Here is a 22,037-nt window from a genome sequence, read left to right as displayed (position 1 = left end):
GGAAAGTACTAGCATTTCCCACATCAGATTTCCTCACGTTCACTAATTAACAACAGCAAGTCATAATGCGACCAAGTGCATATTGTATGTGTAAAAGCTAAATAAGAATACCCTAAAAATGAGAAATGCATAAGAAACAAACACTCACAAAGCCACTGAATAACCCAGGAAATTGACATCCTATCCCTGGGCCTAGTAATTTTCAAACCTACTTCCCTCAAAGAGACCATTTGTAAGGCACAAATGATAGTTATTTTATCAATCTATCCAGCAAGTATTATACATTGAACATACCCCACAGTGTGTAAGGCACTATGAAATGATTACCTGAATTTAAAGTACTAAATGCATTTATTTCAAATGCATGGGATTATCTCATTATTTCAGAATAAAAATTCTAATTACAAAAAAATTCTGAATTCCAAGCTTTATAGAAACTGTGGCCTTGTAAACAATGAGTGAACCCTCACAGCAAAAATTCCTGAGGAAGATAATGGTTCACTAATCCCTCCTGGCTGGCATAATATCTTGGGTTTGGCTCATTGAACCAAAGAGATCATTTCAGCTGTGCATCATTCACTGGACAGGTCTTTTGAGGGAGTAAACCTTTGATAAGGAGTAATTGGGGGAGGGGGAAGGGTAAGCTGTGACGAAGCGAGAGAGTGACATGGACATATATACACTACCAAACATAGGGTGGATAGCTAGTGGGAAGCAGCTGCATAGCACAGGGAGATCAGCTCGGTGCTTTGTGACCACCTAGAGGGGTGGGATAGGGAGGGTGGGAGGGAGGGAGACACAAGAGGGAAGAGATATGGGAACATATGTATATGTATAACTGATTCGCTTTGTTGTAAAGCAGAAACTAACACACCATTGTAAAGCAATTATACTCCAATAAAGATGTTAAAAAAAAAAAAGGAGTAATTGGGAGGACTCCTCCCATAACACCCCTGTACTACTTTATACCTATATTGTATCTCTCTGTGTGTGTGTGTGTGTGTATTATACACACACACACACACACAGGCATACTTCAGAGATATTGTGGGTTCGATTCCAGACTACTGCAGTAAAGTGAATATTGCAATAAAGCAAGTCACACAAATTCTTTTGGTTTTCAAGTACATATAAAAGTTATGTTTACACTGCATTCCAGTCTATTAATTGTGCAATAATAGCATTATGTCTAAAAAAAAAATGCACTCCCTTAACTAAAGAATACTGTATAGCTAAAAAGTGCTAACCATCATCTGAGCCTTTAGCAAAGGCATAATGTTTTTGCAGTAGCATCCTCAAAGATCACTGATCACAGATTACAGTAACAAACGTTAACAATGAAACATTTGAAATAGTTCGAGAATTACCAAAACGTGACACGGGGACATGACGTGAGCAAATGCTGTTGGGAAAATGGTGCCAATAGACTTGCTTAGTGAGGGGTTGCCACAAACCTTCAATTGTAAAAAAAAAGGAAAAACACCAATATCTGCAAAGCACAATAAACTGGAGCACAATAAAATGAGATACACTTGCCTGTCCCTTATCCTACGCTGAACTAAAATCAATCCATCTAATTTCTCTCTAGAGTTCTTTCAGCTTGCAATTTCCTGGATTCTGTGCTGAGTCAGTCTAGCTCAGACCTGAGGGAAACGAGCCCAGGCCAGCCCTGCGCTGTGAGAAACGGGGGCATATGGAGCAGGAGGTGCTAAGGGAGCGAGAGCCAGCGGGGCTCCCAGGGCACAGAAGAGACCGTCAAACTGGTGGAGGAATCAGATGCGAGCTGTGCTGGCAGCGAAGTAAAACTTGGCCATGATCATAGTTTTACCCAGAGCTAGACGTACACCTGCAAAACTGGATTTAATGGCAAAGCAAAGCGCCTAAAAATCCGCTCAATTAAAACAGTCTACTGACCCTCTTCTCAGAAGAAATGACTGCAGGACACAAGGGGGTCAGTCAGCGTCCCAGCAGCCTTTGTCTGTTTTGGGGTTTTTTAACCTCTTTATTGGAGTATAATTGCTTTACGATGGTGTGTTAGTTTCTGCTTTACAACAAAGTGAATCAGTTATACATACACATATGTTCCCATATCTCCTCCCTCTTGCGTCTCCCTCCCACCCTCCCTATCCCACCCCTCTAGGTGGTCACATAGCACCGAGCTGATCTCCCTGTGCTATGCGGCTGCTTCCCACTAGCTATCTATTTTACACTTGGTAGTGTATATATGTCCATGCCACTCTCTCACTTCGTCCCAGCTTACCCTTCCCCCTCCCCGTGTCCTCAAGTCCATTCTCTACCTCTGCCTCTTTATTCCTGTCCTGCCCCTAGTTTTTTCAGAACATTTTTCTTTTTTTTTTAGATTCCATATATATGTGTTAGCATACGGTATTCGTTTTTCTCTTTCTGCCTTACTTCACTCTGTATGACAAACTCTAGGTCCATCCACCTCACTACAAATAACTCAATTTCGTTTCTGTTTATGGCTGAGTAACATTCCATTGTATATATGTGCCACATCGTCTTAATCCATTCATCTGTCTATGGACACTTAGGTTGCTTCCATGTCCTGGCTACTGTAAATAGAGCTGCAATGAACATTGGGGTACATGACTCTTTTTGAATTATGGTTTTTCTCAGGGTATATGCCCAGTAGTGGGATTGCTGGGTCATATGGTAGTTCTATTTTTAGTTTTTTAAGGACCCTCCATACTGTTCTCCATAGTGGCTGTATCAATTTACATTCCCACCAACAGTGCAAGAGGGTTCCCTTTTCTCCACACCCTCTCCAGCATCTATTGTTTGTAGATTTTTTTGATGATGAGCCTTTGTTTTAATTCCTAGAAGAATCTGCATTTACACAGTCAATTTCCTCCTACTCCGGAGTGAAACTTTTGACTTCTCCTTTGTTGAATCCTGGCAAAAAAGGGGCCGGAGGTTAATGGACTCTCTCAGGTAATTTCTCAGTAATATAAGAACTGTACATTCCATTGTCACTTAAGCTTCTACACATTACCAGACTCAATAAAAGCAGCAAAACCTCACTCATCTACCATCCAACTATATGGCAAATGCATAAGTGGGAATCGGGAAAGCAGAAGAGGGGCCTCGTGATGGGGTGGAGATTTCAGGCATTGGAAAGACAGTGCTTGGGCTAAAGAGGGAAGGACAGAGAGAAAGATGGACAGACAGAGCATTGTGTAGCCATTCCTGTTAACCTGCAAAGCGGGCAGCCCACATTTTGTAGAGTATATTGGAGGGAAGCAAAGTCCTCTAAAGAAATCAACTAATAAATCTTGAATGCTTCAAGGCCTTGATTTGAACAAGTACATAGAGCTCTGATTAGTGATAGGAGCCTTAAAGAAAAAGGAAGAATTTGCTGCAGAAAAGAAGAGCCAGCAGCACAGGGACAGCGCAAAAAATGTCAGGCGCTCTGGATGGCTGGGACATGGGCCATGCCCTTAGCTAGGGCTGAATTGTTATTAGCTGATCCCTAATTACAAGGAATAGGAAATCAATATCAATACCCAGACCTGTTTATATCCCTATCCAAATAAGCTATGATATTGTCTCATTATGTTCAAGCTTTCTCAACAAGTTCAAAGTCAGTAAACTTTTAGAATACTGGCTTACTTCTGTGGGCACTGTATGCAACATAATTTCAAGAGAAGCCCCTTGGTCTGTTATTAAGACTGTAAGGCTAAATTTTACACTTATAGCAAACTTGGAGTTCTGGCTTTCCAACTCACAGAAAGAGAAGTGAAAGAGGTTCACACAAACATAAACGCTAGCATCAGCGAGAAGTGACAGATAATAACAATAAAGAGAAAGAAAATAGATAAACTCTAAACTGCCAACCCAAGTTTCAGAGAGTGCAGCAACACTTCAAACCCCATCACACATCTTTGTGACAGATGGTTAAAGGCCTAAGTCTACCAAAAAAGTACAATTGGAATTAGTGTATTTGATTTTTAAATGTCAAAAAGTAAGCAAGGAAGTTTGGAAATATTTTGTGCAAAGGGGTTATAGAAAAACAGAAACTTGGCTACCTAGAGCAAGTTGTCAAGAGATGTGGACAAGTTGAGATCTACCCTGGGTTAAATAACGTCTCCCTGAAATGTGTATCACCCGGAAACTGTAAACGTGACCTTATTGTGAAATAGGGTATTCACAGATGTACCCAGGTTAAGATGAGATCCTGCTGGATTAGGGTGGCTCAGTGACTGCCATCCTTATAAGAAGGGGGGCATTTGGAAACAAAGGCGCGGAGGAGAGAAGACCACATGAAGACAAAGGCTGAGGTTGGAGTTATGCTATCACAAGCCAAGGAGCGCCGAGAATTGCCAGCAACCAGCAGAAGCTCGGGCAGCGAGGCAGGATTCTCCCGTAGAGCCTTTAGAGAGGGCATGACCCCGCCATCACCTTGATCACACAGTTGTAGCTTCCAGAGCTGTGGGAGAATAAATTCCTGTTGTTCAAAGCCACCCAGTTTGTGGCACTTAGTTTTGGCAGCCCCAGGAAACTAAAACAGGATCCTATTCTCCCTGGTTCATTCCATAAATTGAGACAGTTGCTTTTGAAATACATAAATGTCATTTGTTGAGTGATTACCGTTTTCCAGGCACCATTCTAAGCATCTTGCCCTTGCTCTTTACAATAAACCTCTAAAGTGGATATTGTTATTATAATATAAGAAAATTTTGTGTGTTTTGAAGCTCTGTTGTTACAGATGAGAAAATGAGGTAGAAAAAAACATCAGAGGACTTGCTCAAGTCCACTCAGCTAGTGAATGTTGATATTAGAAATTGCACTCGGGCAGACTGTCTCCAAAATCATGCTCTACCACCCGTACGACACACTTTGGAGGCTAAACCATCCAAATCAATTGTTTTCATAGAGTAAATGGTCCAGATAATTCACTTAGCTTCTCTGTGGTTAATTCAGGTCCAAAGTTGGCAAAATAAAATATAGTGAATTTTCTGGCTCATTGGCGATCTCTGCTACCCATCTTCTACTCTATCAGTATGGTGCTTGCCATTCATACACTGACCATGTCATGCTATGCACTGGTGCCTTTGCAATAGTTAGTCCTGTTTCCTGGAATGTTCTTCCTGGCTTTGGCATATTTTAAATCGCATCTTATATCTCAAGTCATAACTCACATGCAACAATAAATGAATATGCATCTAACAACAGAGCTTCAAAATACGCAAAGCAAAAACCGATAGAACTTAAAGGCTACTTGAACAGATGCCTAATTTTCATTGGAGACTTTAACCCTCGTTAAAAGGGGATGTGAGGCAAAAGAGGTGCTCCCTCCACGCGTAATTCAGGAATGCCAGAACATTGTATTCTCTTTTCCTCATGCCCTCCATACAAATTACTCCTGGTTCACCGGTGCCTGAAATTCCATAACTTATTGCTTTGGCTTAAAGCCAGGAGAAGGGAAGGGACATAAATTTCTTCTTTTCTAGAGCTGACTATGTGCCAGGTACATTCTTACTTATTCTCCACATCAATCTTACGCATTGCACTCCTTTATAAAAGAAGGAACTGAGGCTCAGAGAAGTTAATTAACTTTTTCAGGGTCACAAAGCAAGTAAATAGAAGAGAGTATAACCGAGCCCAAGGTGGGTTAACTCTAAAATCTACTACTCTAGGCTAATATTTATGTTGGCCTAGCGCTGTATTGTCTCTGTCTTATTTAATATTTACTCTCAGAGTAAATAAGCTTATCAAGGCAAGACCATTATAAATATTTTCAAATCCCCATCGCAATAGGAGAGCAACATTTAAACAACCCTCCGACAATATTTTCCATAAAATTAGGTGGCACGGTTTACTCTGCTCTGGTGGTTTGGGTAGGACCAAACCGCCACTATCCACGAAACCTACTCACAGTCTTTATAGGTTAGGAAATGCGTGAGGATCCAAGGGAAGAGGAGAGGGAGTTCTGATGGTTTAGGAGCCGGTGGTGTGCCCGTAAGTTAGCTCTCAAAAGCATTTAAAAACCACCAAAACAAACAAACAAAACTCAGAAACCACCTTGACCTGAGTGTTTGCTGATCTTCAGGGTAAAAATACTCCACCATAGTTAATGTCACTGGCTGCAGATCTGGGGAGAGCTGACACAGACAAGTCTTGCAAGAACCTCAGCTTTAGAATGAGCCTTAGAGCCACTGTTAAGAGCCTTAGAACACAAACCTTGCAACAAAAGCTCACCCTCCCGAGAGAGGACCCTTCAAGGACCCCAGAAATACTCCATTAAAAACTCTCTCCTAGGGACTTCCCTGGTGGCGCAGTGGTTAAGAATCTGCCTGCCAATGCAGGGGACACGGGTTCAAGCCCTGGTCCCGGAAGATCCCACATGCCGTGGAGCAACTAAGCCCACGTGCCACAACTACTGAGCCCACGTGCCACAACTACTGAAGCCCGTGTGCCTAGAGCCCGTGATCCACAACAAGAGAAGCCACCACAGTGAGAAGCCCGTGCACTGCAAAGAAGAGTAGCCGCTGCTTGCCACGACTAGAGAAAGCCCGCACGCAGCAACGAAGACCCAATGCAGCCAAATATAAATAAATTAATTAATTTTAAAAAACCCCCAAAAACCCAAAAACTCTATCCTCGGAGGAAAAACTCTCTCCTACCCTGAGTAAAAATCTTCTAGTAGTAGAATAAATTGATCAGGTCAGAACACTGGATATAAAGAAACTACAAAGGAATAAGATTTTATAACTGTGGAGGTGAATCCATGGAATGAAATACTTTGAAGTGACAGTAGGGAACCTTCAAGACAGAAAGCACCTTGGCCTAGCCCCTACTCCCTGGATGACAATATTGCTTTTAAATGATAGGAAAACCCATCTTATATAAGTATAAACGTTAGAAGAGAAATGTAAATCAAATATGAAGATATTTTAAGGAAAATGAGAAAAATGAACTAAATACTGCATTGGCAGATAAAGAGGCACACCAGAAAAACATGGCCACAAAGCAGATTGAGAAATGTTTCCTAATAGAAAATGAACTAACAATAATTTTTAAAACTGTAATAAGTTACAGAAACATGACATAAATATGCCATATGAAAGTTCAAAAATAAGACAGTGCCACAAGAGGGATGTGTGAAATAAGAGTCTAGTGAGCTCAGGAAAAAATTAAAAAATAATATTTTATGAACTAAGCCTAAGCTAGAAGTTATACAAGAAAAAATTAGATGTCACAGAAAGCATAACAAGGGAGATTGAGGTTATAAAGGAGGAAATTAAACAGAAATAAAGAAAAAGATTGTTTATAAAGGTAGATGTAGAAAATAGACAAAGAAAAATCCAACAGTGTACAACTGGAGTTCCTGAAGAAGGAAACCAAATCAATAGATCAGAGCCGATACTAACTTAAGAAATCTGTGTTGAGATAAAAAGACACTTGAGTCTATATACTGAATGGGGTCAGTATGTGCCTGGAAAACTCAACCAGAATCATCCACAGTGAGACACATTCTAATTAAACTACTGGAATTGAAAGATAATTTCATTTTGGTCTCCAGACACAACCCACCACCACCAAATATCAATTTTTTGATGGAAAAAAGGACAAATTTGAAATGAAACTCTGTTCATACAAAAACCTGCACAAGAATGTTCGTAAAGACTTCATTCACAGCAGTCAAAACTGGAAACAACTAAATGCCCTTCAACAGTGAGTGGTTAAACAACCAGGTACATCTGTACCATGGAAATCTACTCAAGGATAAAAAGGTATGAACTATTGATACAGGCAATAGCTTGGATGAGTTTCCAGAGAATTTCCGGAGAATTACTGCAAGTGAGAAAAGCCAGTCCCCAGTGGTTACAGATTCGATGGCTTCATTTATATAACATTCTTGAAATGACGAAATTATAGGAATGGAGAACAGATTAGTTGTTGCCAGAGTTTAGGAACCACATGGTGTGTAGGAAGTAGACAAGGTTATAAAAAGTCAACATGAGGGCTTCCCTGGTGGCGCAGTGGTTGAGAGTCCGCCTGCCAATGCAGGGGACACGGGTTCGTGCCCCGGTCCGGGATGATCCCATGTGCCGCGGAGCGGCTGGGCCTGTGAGCCACAACTACTGAGCCTGCGCGTCTGGACCCTGTGCCCCGCAACAGGAGAGGCCACGACAGTGAGAGGCCCGCGTACCGCGATGAAGAGTGGCCCCCGCTCGCTGCAACTAGAGAAAGCCCTCGCACAGAAACGAAGACCCAACCCAGCCAAAAATAAATACATAAATAAAATTTAAAAAAAAAATATATATATATATATATATATATATGTGCTGTCAACAACGGTGCCTCTTTGGGCCTTCAAGGGGGAAACAGCAGAGAGTGAAAAGTTCTAGGTTCTATGTATCCGTGACTCACATCCTGATGCCTTGATTTTGATGAGAAAAAAATTTAAATCACCCTATTTTTTACTGCAGAGAAAATAAGATATAGCAAAATCTTGCAGGGAACTTTCACTGAGATACGGAAATGACACTGCCCAGCTGGATGTCTCAGGAGAATGCTACGATTCACTGGTCCCAGCATCTCTCCTTCTAGGGCCTTCGCAGCACACGGCTCTAGGGTCACAAAATTCAATGTGGCTGGAGCTGGGCAACACGGCAGTCCGACCACGCTTCTTCCCCTTCCTTATATCCATAGGGAGGCGACCGGGACTCCAAATTCAGGAAATACAATTTTCTCACAAATTGGGGTCCCGAAGACACAAGGAAAGGAAGAACACGAAGTGGGAGGGAGAGTGACATCTTCAAGGGCCTCTGTCCAACTCCTCCTAGGACTGTCCCGCTTTACTGAGGCCTTGGGCTGGTGACTCCATTCTTTTATGGCATGAAAATGCCATACAGAGTTTTGGAAGAAACATCCAAAAAACGAAATATCATTACAATCTGCATCCTATTTTACCGTTCTAGAAAAGTCTCCCCTTCCCCAGAGATAGCATTTTCTACTGTCTAGAGCTTTCACTGGGCCACAGGACACAGAAACAGAGCTTGCGGAAAGACAAGAGGATTTTGCAAAGGGAAACATTGGCCGGTGCCTCTGGTGTCTGAATTACACAAATTACCTTGGCCCCTTGGCCTGCCGTGTCTGATAAACCTTCTCTTTCTCACTTTTTGACAAAGATCGTTGGCGTCCTTAGTGTGGGTTACCGATGTTCCAGTCACTCCCACATTTACAGGGAGCTGGAAACGAGAATAACGGGCACAGTTGGCATCATTTGGGTTTTGGTCTCGGCGCTTCTATGCCTCAAGACTTTGTGGGGATGGGACTTGGAAGCTTCTAGGGATCAGGCATGGCTGCAGCCTCTGGGTTTCATTGTCATTCAGACGGGCCCATTTTTTTAGTGAATGACTGGATCCGTAGTGGGCAAATGACAAATGGGCACGGGGTGGGTGAGGAAGGCGTTCTCGTGTATAGATGTAAAAGTGAGAAAAAAAAAAAAAAAGAAGAGGGAGAGAGGGCAAGAAGTAAGAAAGAACAGAAAAGAGAAATCTCAAAAACTGGGAGTGCCAAAGAGTAAGTCTGTAGTTTATCAATATATGCCATAAATATTTACCAGTCCCTTCTTTTTTTTTACGCGCAGGCCCAGCGGCCATGGCTCACGGGCTTAGTTGCTCCGCGGCATGTGGGATCCTCCCAGACCAGGGCACGAACCCGTGTCTCCTGCATCGGCAGGCGGATTCTCAACCACTGCGCCACCAGGGAAGCCCTACCAGTCCCTTCTAATGTGTCAGGAATGGTTCTAGGAGCTAGAGACAGATCAGCGAAGAAAACGTGTCTTTGGAGCACTTACAATCTTGTGGTTCCGCTGGAAGAGGCCCATTTAGGATTCTGTGGCAAGAAGGAAGCTACTAGTTAAGACTTTGAAGCTCTTCGGGTCCCTCTGACATCATCCCCTCGTCAGAGATCTAAATCGAGATCTGCTTCCTGCAATCTAAAAGCTGAGACACGACGGAGAATTCCCCCAGCCGTAGAGGACTGGCAATTGGAAGAGAACCAGGTCAATGAACATGTTGTCAAGCAACAGATCAGAGTCACCAACCTCCTGAGGAACCTTCTGGGTAAGAGAAAAGCATCATGGTTACAACCACAGTGGTGGCTCATCTGCTTCTTCCTTGAGTGGCCGCAGAACAGGAGCAGATCTTTATCTTCAGAATCTCTCCAGGGATCCACACGGGTGCTTCTGGTGGGTACACTGGTATCGTATCACCAGGCGTGCTCATCCGTGGACTCTCTTCCCACTGGTGCTGTGATACTGTGTTTTCTTTTTCTTTTTAAAAATAACATTGGTCATTTTTTCTTGTGAGAAAACAACCCATTTACTGTTGAAAACACTTTAGAACAGATAAGTAAAATGAAGAAAATTAAAATCATCTATAATCCAATAATCCAAAAAGAGAATTTGGTGCATATACTTCCGGTCTTTTTTCTTTGAGTATGTATATGTGTTTTTGTAGCATATGTTTCGTTTTGTCTTACAAAACAAGATCGTATCACACACACGGTTTTGTACCTTGCTTTTTTCTGCAACAGTATAGAGCGAAGGTGATTTCACCAGGGAGGAGGGCCCTTCTTACAAAGAAAGGTTCAGGCCCCACTTGAGAGCTCTGCAGCTCTGCCAAACCAAACAGAAAAGACAGAATGAAGGAGGGACCTGGGTGTGACAGCGCTGGCATCCGAAGTGCAGGCCACTCTCCCTTCCGGGCGAGGACATTCCAGAGGCACCTGAGTCCACTGCCCTCGACCCCTGACCTCCCTTTCAGATACCAGCCACCTTCCTCTGGACACAGAGCTTCTCCACTCTTCTCTTCGGCATCCGAGGCGGGTTGGGGTGAGGAGGGCTTGGGGATGCCAGGGTGTTAGGACCCCGGGGGGAACGGCCCCCGCAGACCCCAGACACCTGCAAGTGGCCTGGAGGTTCTGAGCTAGACACATCCTCTGTCTTTCTGGACTATGATTCCTCCTGCAAAGAAAGGGTAAAACTGACACCACTTCACCTCCTAGGTGGGCTTTGCAAAATCCTTAGAAGGCGTTTTGCATTAGCTTTAGAAACTCGCTGCGGAGGCCTCTCTGAGCGTGGCATCCTGCCCGCTTTCCGGAAGTGGCTGCACCACGTTTAAGCGAGGGGTGATCGCAGCGGGGTGAACGTCCGGCTCAGAGGCGCTGGGGGCCTGTGAACTCCTTCAGGCTCAGCTCGCCGCCGCTCCAGCCGGGAGCCGGGTCCCCGCATGGGTGCAGCGCGAGCCCGGGGGGGACGCGGGGATGCGTGGCAGGGAGCGTGCGTGCAGAGACCGTGCTCGTCCGCCCAGCCAGGCCTTCTACAGGTCATTCCAGCAGGTACAAGAAAACCTTTCCGCTTGCTCGTCACAGCTGGGTTCCGGTTTTAAAACATAAAGGCTCCTTGTCCCGAAGTCACCCAGCCTGTCTAACCGCTTTGGAAATTTCTTTCTGCTTCGCAGAACCCGGAGTCAGTCAGCCGACACCGTCCTGGGTAGTGAGCCGGAGTTTCTCTTGCACGGAGCCTCGAGCCTCGGAAGGAGCAGCCCTGGTTTTCTTCTTCTATGAGGGAGGGGGAAGCAACACTTGAAAGGTTCAGCTTTGCCCAGCGCGCTCAGACACACTTGACTTTGAGAACAGTAAACATTCTACTACCTGATAGAGGAGGAGGAATGATTAACCTGAAAAATAAAACATTGTGGTTAATGGTTGTAGGTGGGTATGGACACAGGCTCTCTCCTTTGACCAAACTTTGATCAGGCTCCTCTGAGCACCTCTGTTCAACCAGGCCCGACTTGGGCTTCTCTTCCAGTCCTTGGAGAGTCCTGTTTGGGCGAGAATCCTGCTAAATCAGTTTCATGGAGATCCCCACCTTGGTACTTGACCACCCTCGGCTGCCTTCAGCCAGAATTCTGTTGAGTTGGTCTAGCAAGAGCCCCCTTACCCCTTGGGGTTTCCCGTTCCCATTCCCATACCAGTAATTTCCCATCCACTGACCCCCGCCTGCTCCTTGCCTACAAATCCACATTTGTCCCTGTCGGAGTTGGAGTTGAATCAATCTCTCTCCCCTACAAAACCGCATTGCAATGGCCCCTCTTGAAGAAGTCTGGCTAACTGTCTTTAACAGGTGTCCTGAATAATTTTTTTACCAGTATCTGTGTCGGTGTTGAAAGATCCATCATGCAGTGATCACCGGTTTTCAAAGAATTCGTATAAAATCCATTGATGAAACATCATTTAATCACTCCGCCATGTCAGGCTCTTGCACTGATTCCCCAAGGGAATCACTTGAAACATCTATAATATTGATTTGAAGTGTGTGGTTGGCAGAGGTCTGCAGGAGTGGATGTCCGATACCAGTTTGTAGAAGTTTTCTTGTTGGTCTTATCCTTACAGCTGAAGAGTCCTTGTCAACTTTACTTTTCAAAGCAGAAGCTCTAAGCAGGTGAGTATAGGCACAGGATCCCTCTGTTCCGAAGAAGCCAGGTGGAGGGCGCTGGGTGTTCTTTAGAGAAGGTGACAGCTGCCACCACGATGCCAGAAGGCCATCACACCAACCTCCCTGTCCTCCAGCCTTTCATTTACATGATTATTTCATAAAAAGAGGGGAGAAAAGGAGACAACCAACAAACCAAAATGAAAACCAAAGCTCTTGAATAACGCGAGAGTTAGTGAAGTTACCACTCATTATCCTGAAAATTATAAAGAGAAAGAATCAAGTTATTAAAAATTCTCTTTCCTATAGGAACTATATTTTAGGGTAATTAAATAAACCTAGTAGATGAGGGGGGAAAAAAGCTTCTATATAGCATAATTCCAGCCAATAAATGCAGGACAGTATATTAAAATTACATTTTGCAACTTCTAATGAACTGATTCAGACAATTGTCATGGATGGATGTTCAGCTGAACCTTATAATAAAGGGATTAGGCTGTCATTCTCTAAACCCATTGATCCATCTTAGTGTGACTAAAAGTGAGGCAATCGGACCTGTGTGGCAATAGGATGTGTAGCATGTCAACTACGAGATATGATTACAGACAAAAAGCAGCGGGGAGGCAGCCAGAAGGGGACTCAGACAAGCTTTGAACTGTTAACTCCCAGTCCTCAGGAAATCCAGGGGACAGAGAAACAAGCCAAATGACACCCTGGGGAAGCAGTCAGCCAACACCAGGATGTGGAATATTTTACAAAACGCTGACTGCATGTCTTCAACAGGTCAATGATAAGGGACGGAAAGGAGGAGGGGACTGTTCTACATTAAATGAAACTCAAAAAAAACTTGAGACATAATTAAATATAATAATGGACCTTGTTTGGATGCTGATTCAAGCAAACCAACTGTAAAGAGACTGTTTAGTCAATCAGGGAAAATTGAACATATATTGTGTATCAGGCAACCTTTAAGGTAATACTGGTAATTATGAGATGTAATAAGGTATTGTGGTTATGTTTTCAAAAAGTCCTTTTATTTATGGGTGAAATTACGTAAGAGGGGAATGGATGTGGGTGCAATATCATGTAGATGGTAGATGGCAAAGTATGAATGGCTACGGAGCTGAGTACAAGCATGGAAGTGTGTTATTGTCTCTACTTTTGTGTATGTTTGAAAATTTTCACTATAAAAATGAAATAAAATAAAGGGTAGCGATTAGAAGTAGAGAAAATATTGCAAATGTAGTCTGAACAACTGGTAAGCGCTAACACCTCTGATAAACGCATGAACTATCACAGAGCTCCTCCCACCCTGTGTTTAAACGATTCAATATTTAAACACATCTTGAATGTAGCGCTTCTTATTGTTTCCTGTTAAATTTGGCATTTGGGATTCAGTCCTTTGCTGAGACAGTGGTTTTTGATTATCACCCAGCGTCAAAGATTTCTCAAGCTACAATTCTTCAATACTCGAATAAGCATTATACAACTAACAAGAAGACACGCTTCGATCAAAAATCCTCGAACTCCAACAGGAAAAGCCCTGCCCTCCAGAAGCAGCAGTGCTGACAGCAGCAAGCATTCTTTCCGTTGTAAGTGAGTTTCAGGCCTCCCCTAATTCTCTTATCACTGAATAGGAACCTCTCGGGTAGGAAAAACAAAGCCAGCTTTACTCAGCGCTGGACAGGTCTGTCTACACTATGAACGCTCGGTGAGCCTGGGGGCCGCCTGGTGTGGACGCCAGCCAGCACCCCTTCATCACCTGCAAAGCTCTTCCCTGATATGTTTACTTTACAAACTTTTATGTGCCCTCAAAACCCAGCTCACATAACAGGAACTGTTCAAGGATGATGGAAACACATTCCCATACAAGAAAAACACAGAGTAATTTCATGAGGATCATGAAAACAACGCGAGGGTCACTTCTGGAGGAAGCCAGGCCTCTCTGCTGCTTCATCACTCGAACCCTATAATCACCTCCACTGGGGTTCCTTTCTACCTTGTATCTTTTATTTATATCCAAAAGTACAGCCCCCAGGCACCCTTTACCCACTTTTAACAATTACTAACATTAAAAAAATCCTGTTTCATCCACTTCTCCCCAACCTGGTTTGTGTTTTGTTTTTGTTTTCTGGAGCATTTTAAAGCAATTCCCACACATCCCATCAGTTCACCAGTCTTGTACCCACTTCTACTGCAGTAATCTCATGGCAGTGGAATGTGTTTGCATGCCAGTGTCTCCTGCTGGACCACTGATCTTCAGGAAGAGGATTCCTTTATGCTTTAGCAACCAGCACAGAAACTGGCCCATGGTAGGCTCTCAATAAACACTTGGGGGCTTCCCTGGTGGCGCAGTGGTTGAGGGTCCGCCTGCCGATGCAGGGGACACGAGTTCGTGCCCCGGTCTGGGAAGATCCCACGTGCTGCGGAGCGGCTGGGCCCATGAGCCATGGCCGCTGAGCCTGCGTGTCCGGAGCCTGTGCTCCGCAACGGGAGAGGCCACAACAGTGACAGGCCCGCATACTGAAAAATAAATAAATAAACACTTGGAATTCAATGTGTAATTAAGGTCAACAGCTTTATTGCCATAGACTTAAGGACAGGTCTTTTTTTCCTCTTTTTTCTTTTTTTCTGCTGTGCTGCACAGCTTGTGGGATCTTAGTTCCCTGACCAGGGATCGAACCCACATCCCCTGCACTGGAAGCATGAAGTCTTAACCACTGGACCACCAGGGAAGTCCCAAGAACAGGTCTTAATTCACAGAATGCATAATGCCTCAGTCATCAAATCCATATTTAGCCTAAACTCATTTATTTAGGAGCAAACACTGGCAGCACTAGAGTGGTGGCTGTGTAGCATAGTGGTTAAGCATGTGGGCTCTTCAGGCAGTGCCTTGATTTGAATCTCAGCTCTTCCGTCAGTTGCTGTGCCGTTGGGTAGGGCAGATTGTGTTTTCCAAAGATGGCTGCAATGATCTCTCCTGTCCCCCCTGTTCTTCTAGGACGTGGCCATTTCCCCACCAGGAAGTAGGGTTTATATTCCCTCCTCTTAAATGTGAATGGGCCTGTGACCATAGTTGAAGTGATGTCACGTGATATACAAGGCCAGGTCATAGAAGGCAATGCATCTTCCACCTTGCTAGCTAGACCACCCACACTGGAGCTCTGCGCTGCCATGTAAGCATCCAACTACCCTGAGACCGCCATGCTGTGAGGAAGCCCAAAGACCACATGGGAAGGTCCTGAGACTAAATGGAGAGATGCCTGGCTAGCCCCATACGGCTTCAGCTCCCTCGTTCTCACAATCGCCACTATCCTAACTCCAGCTACTGTCCGATGAGCAACTACCTGATTGACGGCAAACCAGAACTACCTGGCCAAGCCCTTCCTGAATTCCTGACCCACTGAAACCATAAAAAATAATTGTTGCGTTAAGCTATCAAGTACTGGGATGATTTGTTTTGCGGTGATAACCAGAACATTAGGCAAGTTACTTAACCTCCCTGTGCCTCAGTTTCCACATCTTTAAAATGGGGATAATAACAGTACCTACACCACGGTGGGCTTTTATGAGTATTAAATGAGATAAAACAAAATTGCCTGGCACACTGTAGCCCTCAAGAATATCAGTAATTATCATTTGGGAAATATACATGGTTTAGAAATCCTGACCAACCTAATAAAGATATTATTTGCCAGTTCTCATACGCCAGGCAGGCTGATACATTCTGGGTAAGGGTGTATTCTATAAATGAAAAACTACTTCAAGGTGGCTGTGAGTTTTGCATTCTCTCAACGACTGGGGAGGGAGAAAACAGAATTTAAAACATGGCTCGACCTGTCACTTGCATGGTATATGTCACCTGAAATGCAGGTGTGCCTGGCAGGGTTGACTTTGGTTACATGTTCCCCTCTGGTAAAACACGCTTCAGAAAGCAGGCACAAAAGGCCCGGTGATCACTTTCTCTTTTGTTCTCAGGCACAAGTAAATTGAGTGGAAGGGAAAGTTTCTCATAAATTTGACCTTTGGAGAGAACCCGAATATACTTAAACTACAAATTTCTTTTCTCATGCATGAAAACATGGGATTTCATACTCATTCAGTGAATTGTATGCAGTTCTTTAGTAGCTGTGTCTGAGAATGGCATCGTTGGCTAAAAGAAAAGGAAGATGGTGACGGGGCCCCCCACAGGATGGCTTGAGGAGCCCTCGGTAGAAATGTTTCACAACAAATCCACAAGCAAGAGAAAGTGCACATTTCTATTCGGCGTCATGTGTTCATTTTCAACAATCTCTAATTACTAATGCTGTACCTAACTGCTTCTTGACAATTATAGTCATTACTGTTTATTCACTCAACCATTAAATAACACAACCCATCTCAAGTATTTTTTTACACTAGGAGTTGGGACACTTCCAGTGCCTTTTCTGGGGTTTTAGGTCAAGAGGAAAGGTGTGTGCTGGGACTACACAGACACTCCCCATTACAAGAGTAAGCTTAACTTTTCCACTTGTTTTGTCCTTGAAAGCACCCCCTCTTTCACTGCAATGCCAATGTGGAAATCACAGCTCAGAATTTTTTTTTTTTTTTTTTTTTGCCTGCGTTGGGTCTTTGTTGCTGCACACGGGCTTTCTCTAGCTGTGGTGAACGGGGGCTACTCTTCGTTGTGGTGCGCGGGCTTCTCACTGTGGTGGCTTCTCTTGTTGCGGAGCACAGGCTCTAGAGCGCAGGCTCGGTAGTTGTGGCTCGCAGGCTCTAGAGCTCAGGCTCAGTAGTTGTGGCGCACGGGTAAGTTCCTACATGGCGTGTGGGATCTTCCCGGACCAGGGCTCGAACCCGTGTCCCCTGCACTGGCAGGCAGATTCTCTTTTTCTTTCTTTTTTTTTTTTTAGTGATGGATGTTAACTGGATTTATTGTGGTGATCATTTTGCAATACATACAAATATTGTATCATTATGTTGTGCACCTGAAAACTAATATAATGTTGTATGTCAATAGTACCTCGATAAAAAAAAAGCTCACCGTGCTTCCCAAGAAAGGGTTCTCTTCTAAGAGTCTGATGTGTATTAACTCACTGCCTCCTCCCCATCACCCTATGAGGCACTGTGGTAGACACACTCTACAGGTGACCCCAGGATCCCCATCTTCTGTGCTCACACCTTTGTGTCATGACCCCAGCCATACCTTTGAGTGAGTGGTGGGTGGGACCTGGGACTTGCTTTTACTCACTAGAATACAGCAGAGAGGACATGATAACATGTGTGTGATTATAGTGCCTGGCTTGCTGGAGCCTCTCCCCCCGCCGGCTGGTTTTGAGAAAGCAAATGGCCTTTGGTCACCAGCCAACAAGGAAATGAGTCCCTTGGTCCTACGACCACAAGGTCACACATTTTGCTAACGCCTTTGGTGAGCCTGAGAGTGGATCCTCCCCCAGTCAAGTCTCAGATGAGACCTCAGCCCGGCCAGACCCCTTGACTTCAGTCTCGTTGAGGACCTGGCTGAGCTGTGCCTGGATTCCTGACTCACGGAAAGTGCAGACAATAAATATGCGTTGTTTCAAGCCACTGTGCGTGTAGTGGCATTGCTCTTCAGCAGTAGATAACTGATACACTGGTGTGGATATCTGCAACCTGGCTTTACAGGGGGAAGGTTAAATAAACAGTCCGCGTTCACAGAGCGAGTAAGAGGCAAGATGAAAAACCAGAAAGTCTGGGGTCCGGAATATCAGCATTAACCACCGCGCATTACTGCCTCTGCCGACATTTTATAGCCGATCTGTCTCACTCCCTCTTCTGAGGGTGGGGACCCCTGTCCTGAAGCCATGGGCCCCGTTAGGGCACCAAACCCAATCCCTTGCAGCCCCGGTGCCAAGGCCGTGGCATGGCGTTTGTGCCGGCACATAGGAGACAGCAGGGGTAACGGGCCATGACGTCCCTCCCACGGCCCTGGCAGCTGGAAAGGAGCAAAGCTTGCTCGCACACCAAAGGCTCCGCCTGCCAGGTGGATTCTTAACCACTTTGCCACCAGGGAAGCCCTACAGCTCAGATTTCTTAACACCTATTGTTAAGAACAGTATCCAGAAAGAGGCTTTTAATATTCTGGGCGGAGTTATTAATGGGCTATGAAAGAAATGACTAAATGAAAATGAATGTAAAGAATCTTTTTTTTCAAGTAACGTGAAGATATTTTTAAAAATTCAATGTAAGAGCCCAAGGATAAAGAATCTAAGACTTTCTGAGGAAAACTGAGTGGCAGTTGTACTTTTAGGATCACAGATATATAAAATTCAGCAAATTGGAAATTAATTTTATGCCAAAGACAATAGCATCCTCATCCTCTTGGTAACACGCAACACTGATTATCCACCAGCTCTTACCTTCAATAATCAGGAGTCAAACTTTAATACACAGCTCCCCCAAATTCCAAATTTTAAATGCTATATTTAAAAATTTATACCCCTGGGCTTCCCTGGTGGCGCAGTGGTTGGGAGTCCGCCTGCCGATGCAGGGGACGCGGGTTCGTGCCCTGGTCCGGGAGGATCCCACATGCCGCGGAGCAACTAAGCCCGTGAGCCATGGCCGCTGGGCCTGCGCGTCCGGAGCCTGTGCTCCGCAATGGGAGAGGCCACGGCAGTGAGAGGCCCGCATACCGCAAAAAAAAAAAAAAAAAAAAAAAAAAAAAAAAATTTATACCCCTGAGTGGTGCACAATACTGGTAAGGAGTAATACTGAGAATCAAATGGCAACACGGTACTAAGACAGAAGACAGGGTCCTCTCACGAGGGACAGGTGACTGTGGCTGGTGCACAGAGGCAGGCAAAGACTCTGAGGTCCTTCTGGACACTCGTAACCTTAGTGAGCCAACAGCTCCTGCAATACTGTGACAGTTTTGTTTCGGGGACCCAGGAAGATCATGATTTCACGTATTTCTGAATTCAGACTTGCAATTTAAAAATCAGTGAATAGAATACATTCACAGTAAAATGAACGACATGGGAGAATTCCTGGTTGAGAAAGGATTACGCTACTGAGGGAAAGCACAGACCTGTTTATGTGGTGTATCTACACTCACACAAATCACACTGGCATCGAGGCTGACAATTTTCAAGCGGATGCCAATGATCCAATGCTCTAACACGCACTCAGTACTTTGTGCTTGACGACGGCGGCGTTAGCACAGGAGAACTTTATTACATAAGCACGGCATGAGACGGACCTTTGAGTTTTTCAAACATCACGTTACATCCCCTTAGTGAGTCATGAAATCAATTCAGCAGGCTAAACCAGGAATATTTTTAACAAAACGGAGTAGGACATAAAATATAAGAGCATATAGAAAGCATTATTTCATGAAATTTTTGTTCACAGTTCCTCTTGTGTATTTAATTTTTATCCTTCTCATACCAAGTCTGTGAGACAGTATCATCCTCCTCCTCATCTTACAGGTAAGAACAGAGACACACAAAGGGAATCATGAACTAAGTCACCGGACCTGGGATTTGGCTCTAGACAATCCGACAAACTCCCGTGGCCTCCACCTGTAAAGCTGTGGTAACAGGGAACTCACGTCCTCCCAGCCCGTCACCGCCCCGGTCTCCCCGAAGGTGAGTAGCACCGGCTCCAGAAGACGGATCTATTTCTAGTCCTACACTCTCCACCATGCCTCTGCAACCGTGTTCTTAGTAAAAGCTGTTCCACGGAGCTGAAATCAAACAAGCGCAAAATAAATAGAAGATACATACAAGCATATCTGAAAGAGGATGTATTTATTTACATTATTCTTTTCCTTTTTGAAACTCCTACACTTTTAAATAATAAAAATCTCTGGGAAATGGGGTAGTTTTAAATTAAGATAGTTTAACAAAGAGGATTTTCACAATATGATTTTTATTTACATGAATTTTCAAAAGTTTTAAATAGTTCTTTTCAAATTGCACAACATAACTAAAAGCTCTTATTTAGACCTTGCGCCTTTCTCAAAAACTTTTAGTTTAGGGAATTATGCTTAGAATCAGAATCTTGCAGTTCAGATACTGATGGGTAAGGATCTTATTAACACACTTATACATACAAACCTGTTTCATACATGATCCACGTTTTAGCTGCAAGCTGAACCTATTTGACATGTTTTGATGGTAAGCAAAGATATTTTTTAGACATCTTAAACTGCTTTAAAACTTTCTGGAAGTTTTCTGCATCGGTCACGTGACTGCTTTCCGGCTCCTGTGTATGTATTCTGAGCGCACGCTAGATTCACGAGGATGGATTTACCTCCGGTTTAGCCAACTCTGAAAGAGACACCCGGGGACTCAGAACTTTCCTGGGGCAGACGCTGGCGCGCGTTCCCCTCGTCCAGTCATATTTCAGATGCTTAACTTTCCTCGGCCACTGCGTGTGCAAATCCCTTACTTTGAAAAGACGTCACTATCCATAAAATGACTTTCAACAGTAACAAAGGACTGACATCCTTCCACGTCACACTGACAGATTTCAAATATTTATTAGTGAAGCTATGAGAGGATAGATTTTCCTAATATTTTAAGCATGAGTTCCTCTGAAGAGTTGGTATAACATCCATTAAAAAACAGCAAAGATTAACTTGTACCACGATCAAGCTACAGTTCACCATGAAAAACTTATACAGTTATGTCCAGCGTCTCCGTAACAACAGCCGAGGCCCGTCCTGAACGTCACGCGGCAGCAATGGAGGCATCGTCCATGAGTCTGCCCTGGGGCTGCCGAGTGGAAAACAAAACGGGTTTACAAAATGATAATGGCAACGGTAGTAGCGCTATTAACTGAAGACATTTTGAAGTTCTTGGAAGTGTCTCACGAAAACAGAATAGGCGTGTGCAGGTACCCAAACAAAATGTGTTGCTTTCCTCCTTTCCCCGACCCTCTCTCTTCCCGTGAGCCGGGGATGGTGACCGCACAGCCTCCACGCTGCCCACTCCCTCTGCCCCGGTGGCAGCATCACCAGCCGATCACACCCACCCGCGGAATCTACCTCGTCACTACTCTTCTCTTAACCTGGTGTTCTGGCAGCTACCACCGATCTATCAACGTACCGCGTGTGAAAGGGAACCTGGCCACCATTCCTGCTCAAGCGGTAAAGCTTTATCCTCTTTCTCCCTTGCTCAGCCTGTGTCCCGAGCTTTAAGCAGGCCACAAGCCTGAGCTAACAGCAAGCTCTTTGGGACTCAAGGCTTCCCAATCTCCTGTTTGAGAAACAGTGATTCACAGTGAACTCTAGGGTATTAACAACGAAGACGACAAGGACTGAAGCAGCAGATAAAAACAAAATTTCCCTTTCTCGAAGTTCAGTGATTGAAAAAATTTAAAACATCACATCAGAAGAAGAAAAACTAAGAGTGATTAAAAGGTATCACGACTGTTTTTAGGTGTAAAATTTCTGACAGGTCAGCAACACCCCCAGAGAGTCACGGAGTAGCTAAAAGAATGAAATTCTTGCAGCTGACAACTTTACCGATGTACGTTAGCAGACCTGTGTGGCAAAAGCATGAGAGACGGTGTTTGGGGCATGAACTAGATTAGCATGACCACCTCAGCA

General features: G+C 44.2%; 1 protein-coding gene across 4 annotated transcripts in view; it reads right to left on the bottom strand.

The window, feature by feature from the left end:
* Nucleotides 1–19,608: 19,608 nt before the first annotated feature.
* Nucleotides 19,609–22,037, bottom strand: part of TRAPPC11 (trafficking protein particle complex subunit 11) — a 121,883-nt gene continuing 119,454 nt past the window's right edge. For 2 of the 4 annotated variants that reach the window (XM_067022581.1, XM_059049570.2), the window contains exon 30: nucleotides 19,609–21,201. In XM_067022581.1, the coding sequence (XP_066878682.1) occupies nucleotides 21,157–21,201 (45 nt within the window). In that variant the 3' untranslated portion in view covers nucleotides 19,609–21,156. The remainder of the gene's footprint in view (nucleotides 21,202–22,037) is intronic. The other 2 variants (XM_067022583.1, XM_067022582.1) reach the window with 1 other exon arrangement.

The sequence above is a fragment of the Kogia breviceps genome, chromosome 20 (genome assembly GCF_026419965.1).
Source record: "Kogia breviceps isolate mKogBre1 chromosome 20, mKogBre1 haplotype 1, whole genome shotgun sequence".
NCBI lineage: Eukaryota > Metazoa > Chordata > Mammalia > Artiodactyla > Physeteridae > Kogia > Kogia breviceps.
Note: the sequence above shows the minus strand (reverse complement) of the source record. Positions and strands in the feature narration are given on the sequence as shown.